Source organism: Sinocyclocheilus rhinocerous, unplaced genomic scaffold, assembly GCF_001515625.1.
Source record: "Sinocyclocheilus rhinocerous isolate Xijiao unplaced genomic scaffold, SAMN03320098_v1.1 scaffold2981, whole genome shotgun sequence".
In the NCBI taxonomy this organism is placed as follows: domain Eukaryota; kingdom Metazoa; phylum Chordata; class Actinopteri; order Cypriniformes; family Cyprinidae; genus Sinocyclocheilus; species Sinocyclocheilus rhinocerous.
In genome coordinates, this window is record NW_015639521.1 from 137239 (window position 1) to 145410 (window position 8172).

General features: G+C 38.9%; 1 protein-coding gene across 1 annotated transcript in view; it reads right to left on the reverse strand.

Annotated features, from left to right (window-relative positions):
- The window catches only part of lmo4b (LIM domain only 4b), a 17517-nt gene that overhangs the window by 2910 nt on the left and 6435 nt on the right, over nt 1-8172 (reverse strand). Inside the window, exons 3-4 of the mRNA XM_016566985.1 lie at nt 4508-4604; nt 4021-4176 (exon numbers count right to left, since the gene is read on the reverse strand). Of these exons, the coding sequence (XP_016422471.1) occupies nt 4021-4176; nt 4508-4604 (253 nt within the window). The remainder of the gene's footprint in view (nt 1-4020; nt 4177-4507; nt 4605-8172) is intronic.

Genomic DNA, 8172 nt, shown 5'->3' on the forward strand with positions numbered 1-8172 from the left:
TTATGCTTTAAAAGTAGGGTAATCATAGCAGGTTTCATCCATAGTTTGTCCATTTAAACGTCTGCGTTTAGCTTCAAATGGCGTCTTTGATGACATTATTCTATAAAAACAATTTGCATTCTGATTCTGACATCCAAAAGCACAACAATAAATTTTTTCTCTTATTCCATTCTTATTCCCCCGGTGTCAGCGTGGCCTAAATCCGCTCTGTCTCTATACTGATTGTTATATTTATACTGATTGTTTTCTTTGCTCACACACAAACAAGGTGTCTACACCGGATGCGACAGCTGTACAGAGATACCCCTTTTAAATACATTTAGTAGCAGAGCTACTGCACGCGATTTTCAGTGCTGGAAATCCTTTTATCCTTTGTTGAAACCTCCGCTTCAGTGCTGGAAATCCATTTATCCTTTGTTGAAACTTCCGCGTCTTTCTGGAGAGCGCAGGTCACGGTCTCTTCGCAACAGCAGATGCCACGAAAGCGCAAGCTCCCGAGTGCTTTGGAAAGAAGGAGAAAGCGGCACGACTCGTGTTTTCCACGCGTTTTAAGGCGCGACATGTGAACGGCCCCAAAGTTTGTCTACACTGGATGCGACAAAGCGACCGTTGCATATCATTTGAACTTTGTGTCAATACGTCATAACATAAAGAGAACGCGGCATCAGTTTACTGTCGAGGATTTGTCGCGCCGCGCCGCATCCAGTGTAGACAGACAGCATCACTGATTATAATGGATTCTATTGTGTTTTGTCGCGTCGTGCCGCTCGTGTCCGGTGTAGACACGGTGAGAGCCACGCAGATGCACGTGAACACTGAATTCTGTTCATTTCTGCGTCTATTTGTGCCTGAAATACTGTGTTCTGCAAGTATCCTTGTAAACACATTTGCTTATGGCTTAGGTGAAGGGAAACAATTGAGAAAGAAAATGGATGTTTAACAGTATATTGGTTCACAGCAGTTTAATGTTCTTGTTGCTTTCTCCGTTCATGAACGTTAATCAAACAACAAAACGCAAAGAAAAATCACTTTTGTAGCTTTAACACAGATTTGTTAGATTTAATTTATAGTGAAAACTATGCAGTGTTATTTTACATTTGATTATTCAATTTCTGTACCTGAAAAATATAAAGCACTGCTTATTTCATTTGTTTATTTCCTATGCTGATTTACTCGCCTACAAAATCACCCCAATCATTGATTAATTTTTTTCCAAATATAAAGCTATTGAAGTCATCTGATTTTTTTCCCATATCGCAGAAAAAAAAATAATCGCAATGTGAGTTTTTTCCAATATCGTGCAGCCCTAGCGTGTATTAATCATAATAATTTGAATTATAATTTTATCTTTAAAAATTTTAAATATACAATTTTTTTTTACAAATATAAATATAATAAAATATATGTTCTCACTTGCCCTGTCTTAAAAGGTCAAATTATCTGATATTTTTAAGAGACTTATTGACCTTTTTGGTCCTGGTATCATATCCTGTATTTTTTATATTTATTTATTTATTTTGCATGCTGGTCACACCACAAGTATTAATACATGAAATAGACAAATGAATCTTATTAGAGACCTTAAAATCATGTTCATCTTTTAAAAGGTCTATTCAAGTAACTGGAAGTGTGAATTGCGTTTTAATGTATTTTTGAAAAAATGTCATGTCACTGACCCAAATTAACTAAATGTACTTTTTGCTATAAGCAACAGTCAGCAGGTTTTGAAAATTTAATTCTTGAAAATAAAAACGATAAAAAAAAAAAAAATTGTAGTAACAACTTGTCTTATAAAAAAAGTCATATAATATAGTAACATATTTCAATGGGAATCATACAAATTGCATGTTCTCTTAAATAACATACTCCATTTCTATGGTCAAATGAAGACCGCCAATTCTGCTAAAGCCCCCTGCTTAACTTATTGATCAGTAAGGCTTTCAAATCCATCTGCTGCCCTACTTCCTCTGCATTTTAAGTGCATATTGTAAAGCTAGTCTCTTTTTGTCTCATTTTTAACAATGATGTGCCACAGTCCCCAGGGTGCTAAGTTCTTGCGCAGGCGAGACAATTATCCCAATATCCAAGCGCAGCGTTCTGCTTTCACAGACAGTAACGGCAAACTTTTTACCCCCTAACATTCTCTTTCCTTTTGTTTTTTAAACATTCTAGGGGGGCAATTTGCTTTCCCCATCCTACCTCAAGTTACTAAGGGGTTTCAGGCTACTGTAATAGTAATTGCGTGCCCCCCACGCCACCCCACATTGGAGGGCTAATTAAAGAGACGGAGGCTGTGAAGGTTTGGATCCCCTGGGTTCAGGCTCAGCATGAGAAAGGTAATTTGTCTGTCCTGAACAAAGAGATTAGGGAGAAGCCGGGGAGCTACTTAATAAATGAGCATCAAATGTCCTCACCCGTGGACACGGACAGCACCAATTATGTCACCATGAAATTGCACATAATAAACACAATGGCTGCCGGACGAGGCCTCCTATCTGTCTAGGGAAGCGTTCAGTCGGTTCTCTCTCTCTCTCGCTCCTTTCTGTCCTGGCTTGTTTCAGCTCCCAGCTTATTTCTATAGGTTCAGAGGAGAATTACAGCAAACTTCAAAATCTGAGTAGAGAAAACGCACCGCAATCTCATAAATTACGGTGTATCTTCACTGCAGTGGTGAATAGGTTTCCTAAAAATGATTTGAATCTCTCTGTACCAAGCGAAAACACAACTGTTTAAGTATCTCCTGAGGACACGTGGACCTTCTCCATTCCTACTGGTGAAGAGGGGCGTCTGGGTGTATTTAAGAACTCTCTCTCCGCTATAATTAAAGCAGCGAGGCCAATATTCAGATTGCATTTTAGCATTAATAATTCAGCTGTTTTCACTACAATTGATGTCGGCACATAAATAAACAATGAGGCCTCATATTTACACAGCAGCAGTCGCCGAGCGAGAGCAAGGGAGAGGAATGGAAGGATGGGGGCTTAAACAGACATTTAAAATTAAGCATGATAATGCAAAGGCTTTCAATTTGAAACGCAACATGCTCTTGGAGCTAATTTGTAAAAGTGATGATGCCTTAAAAGGCCACTAACAGAGCACCGAGCTTAATGGAGCTGTTTCCCCCGGCTCAATACATCTCTCCTCAAACTATTTTTTCCCATTGAAGGTGAAATAAATGTTCACTGGGAAACTCGACAACTGTCCGATCTCTCTCACATCCCCGTTGTCTCCATATCAGTACTGATTATGTGTCACTGAGCTGATGTTTTCAGTGCTGCCGAGTGATACAATCGGCTGGTGGCTGACTACACAATGAAGTCTTATTGCAGACGGTCCCAAAGGCGAGAAGGGGAATTAGGTAAATAATTTGCCTGCTTGGCGTCTGGTTTTGTTTATTTAAAGCTTGCTGTGCAGCGTCGGAGGAGTAAATAGTCAGACAGAACTGTGGCTGTGAAAACAGAGACGCAAATGGGACAGAATGCTTGACGCCAGCTAGCTTTTTTTGTAAAAACATATAATAAAACCAGATTAAGAAATGCAAACACAGCTTTTGTTGTTGAGCAAAGTGGGTGCATGAAAATCTGTGACCAATAGTTTCAGGATTTCATGTTTTGTATCTTGTGGATGGCAAATGAATTCTACATAATCAGTACTGAATGTGAATGTGTCAGAGTTAGGAACAAGGAAATATTTTTCACTCCTTGCCTGTCTTGTAACTAAAAAGCTTGCATTAGCTGTGATCTCATTTCAGCAAGTTAACATTAATTGTGATCAATTAGCTTCCAGCCAGGATGAATTACACTTGTACTCTAGACCTGACTATGGGTTAGGGGCACAGAATTAGATATTCGGTTCTGTTCCTTAAAACTACAATACGTATTAAAATTAAAAGCAATATTTTGATTAGGGACTGACTGAATGGTGTGTTTGGCTAAAAAAAAAATACATGAAGTGGTCCTGAACCTATAGAAGAGGATTTTAAGTGTGAAACTTTGATAGCAGACAGATAGCGGCTCTCACTTTCTGGTCAGGCAGTAGAGGGTTAGTCTGCAGTGAACTCAAATGGCCGTTGATGAGTGCTGTGGGTCGGTCGTGTTCGCAGAACAAGCTGCCGTTGATGTAGTGAAACCTGTCACCAGGGACCAGCCGGTTCCGGCAGGTAGAACATGTGAAACACTGCAGGAGACAAGGAAAAGGACTCCATTACCCACAATTCTCAGATCTCTGATCAATTTCTGGAAAAGTTCAGTCATTATCTACTTATTTTAACTTTTCATTATTTCCTTATGGGGATTCAACATGGGCATTTAATACTGATGAAAAGACTGACTAAAATATGCACACAATATTTCTGATTGGGTATCAATTATAAGCTAAAAGAAAAAAAAATAGATCACCATCTTAACAATCATTAAAAAGCAGACTATATGGAGTGTGAAAGGATTCTGTAGTGCAATGAAGCATTTCATTCTAGAGCAGCAGTGGTCACTTAAAGATTAAAGTTTACCTTGAGATGGTACACGTTCCCCTGTGCCCTCATAACCAGTTCACTGGCTGGGATGGACTGACCACACGCACTGCACGCCCCACTGTTCCCAAATAACCTGTGAAAAGAAACAGAGACATGTTAGCATTGTCAAAATAAGAGATAAAGTGTGAGCCCTGAATCTGTCTTAGACACAGCCTAAATCAAAACACTGTGAATGTTACAGCATGACAGAAATTACCATCAGCGAAAAGTGCCAGAAAATATCATTAAATGGGTCATATGATGCGATTTCAATTTTTCCTTTCTCTTTGGAGTGTTACAAGCTCTTGGTGCATAAAGAAGATCTGTAAAGTTGCAAAGACTAAAGTCTCAAATCCAAAGAGATTTATAAACTTTATAAAAGTTAAGAGTCAGCCACACCTACCTAAAACGGCTCGTTCTAACACACCCCACATGTCTACGTCACGATGTGAGAAGATTTGCATAACGCCAACATCATATGACCCCTTTAACAAAAATCTCAAATAATTAGGAACAAAATTATTCATTAAGATGTACAAATGAGGAAAAAGGGTAATTACGTGAAGGAACACAAACATTACTACCACATTTCATACCAGTATCTCATGACCAATATCTCATGACCAATATCTCACTCCTTTACGTGATCTATTTTCGTTCACACAGTGTGACCTGTGCAAACAAATTAAATCTTTCAGCATTGATAACTAAAGCCATCAGTTGTATGCGGTTTAAAAATGATTTTTTTTAAGTCAATGACATTTTATAAATAATATTTTCAGTCTGTTCTTTAAATTAACTTCTTGTATGGCTTCAGAAGGTTTGGTTTACTACCGTTCAAAAGGGGTAAGTAAGTTTTTTTATCTTTTCAAAAGAAGTCTCTTATGCTCATCAAGGCTGCATATATTTAATCAAACAGTAATATTGTGAAATATTATCACCATTTAAAATAACTGTGTTCTATTTATCATATTTTAAAATTATAATTTTATTTTTAATTTATTCCTATAATGGCAAAGCTGAATTTTCAGCATCATTACTCCGGTCTTCAGTGTCACATGATCCTTCAGAAATGTTTGTAATATGCTGATTTGCTGCATTTCTTTTTATTACCACATCTGAAAACCTGCTGCTTATTTATTTTTATTATTTTATTGTATTGTATTATTTTGTGTAACCTAGAATAATTTTTTCAGGTTTTTTTTTTTAAACAGAATGTTCAAAAGAACATAATTTATTTGAAATAGAAATATTTTGTAACAATATAAATGTTGATAAATTTAATGTGTCCTTCCTGAATAAAAGTATACAAAAAAAAAATCTTACTTTAAACTTTTAAAAGGTGGTGTAAAAAGTGCATGAGTCATGTGGACTAATATTACAATGCTTTATAGTATTTTATTGTACTTTCTGGAGCTTGACAGCCATTGCCAACATCCTCTTTCATTGTATGGAAGAGAGCAGCATTAACATTTAAAAAAACTTCTCCTTTTGTGTTCTACGTTTGAAAGTAAGTCATATGGGTGATGACTGAGATTTTAAATAAAACACAATGGACATGCACAAGGTCCTTATTTCTGTGTGCATCAAAAAGGTTTGTTAACCTGTTTGGCCTTGTTTTACTGTAAAAATTAAATCCTTGCAAGGATAGGTTAAATCATTTCAATCCTGTGCCCGGGCCTCCTTTTCTCCCTCTCGCAGTCTCTCTCTCTCTCTCTCTCTCACATGCACACATGCAGAACAAATTACATCTTAAATATTCTGATGTAGGAAAAATAAAATCAAACCAAATGAAAAAATCCTGCATCCTGTCCTCCAACAGCCTCTGCCGCTGGGACTAAGTATTACCTTTGGTGTTCATTTTTTGCAACCTAATAATAACCTAGAACATATGCAATCAGGGCCTAAGAATATTTGATTGTACATCTAGGCGGAGACACAGCACTTTTGCCATTAGGACTCAAGCGAGTGCTCAGTCTCTGCCGCCTTTCTATTAGAAACCCCCGGCTACCCGGGTTGATATATAATGTGCATGGGTTAACCTTTTCAATCATGGTGTCAACACTTTAGATTTGCTTCTGCTCATCTCTTTCGTCTCTAACCTTCTCTCTCTCTCCCTCTCTCTCTCTCAGTCTCTTGATAATGAAATGCTTGCTCCTGCTTCCTTTCTATCTGCCTTCTGAGTCCACAATTTAGATTACTTCATCTTGCCGAGCAACAAACTGAATGAAATTTCGATTTGAGCAGAAAGTAATTTACTGGGTGGGGGACCCATTTGTCATCATAGCTCACTGGCTGTTTGCTCTATCACTGCACTTTTCCTATGCAATCAAATAAGACCACAGCATCTGACAAGCTCCAGAGAGAGAGAGAGAGAGAGAGGGAAATATGAGGAAAGAAGCAAGAAAGAAAGAGACCGTTAGAAGGATAGAGGGAGGGAAATGGGGAATGGCTACAAAAGGATAGAGAGGAAAGAGATGAAGGAAACGTTGGGTGTTCACAGCATGTCCCTCATGTACACCGTTACAGATTAACCTAAGAGTTCATGGATGATTTCGTCCCACAAGATTCTTCCAACTCGTAAAAAGATAAACGCACATTGTACGGATGCCGATATAACATCACAGCATGCATGTGAACGTGTACGTTCCGACATCGAAACAGCCGTCACCTGCGACGTTTTGCATACACGTGTGGCGTTTATTGAGGGCGCTACACGACGAGCGAGTGAAGCTTTAAGAGTTTCTCTTCAGCGGTGGCTGTAGGGTGAGGCGGGGGGGGGGGAAAACAAATTTGGCTGTGGCATCGATTGGAGCAGCTCAATCAAAACTCAATTTCAAACGTAATTAGCTGTAGGCTTGTGACAAGGCAACCTTTTTATTTTCTTGCCTCTCTATATGTAGTGTAGCAGGTTAATTATTTGAGCAGGGGATGGCTGCTGATACCATTTGATTTAAAGGCCTGAAGGCTTTAGGTGCTCAATTAAGTTCCTATCAGTCTGCTCCTCACCTCTAATGGTCTCTCTCTCCATTGAACTTGTGTGCTGACGAGGGGAGCGTAGAGGAGCGATATCACGGGTCACCATAATTAAGGCCAAGGGACTCTTTAATTGCAATGACAACACCAGTTTTGGCTTCCTTCTCCTCAAATCAGCCTCTCACTTTCTAGGTATTCAGCCCCTTGATCAATCAGAGGAGGAGGATTTTGTCAGCGAAACACTGCGGAATGCTGATTTATTGACTTGCTTCGTCTCGGAACGGGCGGAATAAAGAGGGGGCTACAATCACGGCTGTCTTTCATCACGAAAGCAAGACAAGAAATCTGTCTGCGCTCCATAGGCGATGTCTAGAGGATTTAATTTGGATACCGACTGTGAGGTAAAATACAACCTAGCAGGGCTGTTTTGGGCCATCTGGCAATAGCTCGGCCTCTTAAGCGAAACCTTTTGAGTGGAGAGATGTAAGTTGTTACAACAATGATTTCTGCAACACAGTCCATTATAAAAATGCCTCTCAACATTAGCAGCCAAAGCACCTTAAAAGCACCGAGCCATGTTGATACTTAAGCAGGGCTTTGCATAATGGCAATGTTACATTAGGGAGAGAGAGTGAGAGTGAGAGAAAGAGAGAGAGAGAGAGAGAGAGAGAGAGAGAGAGAGAGAA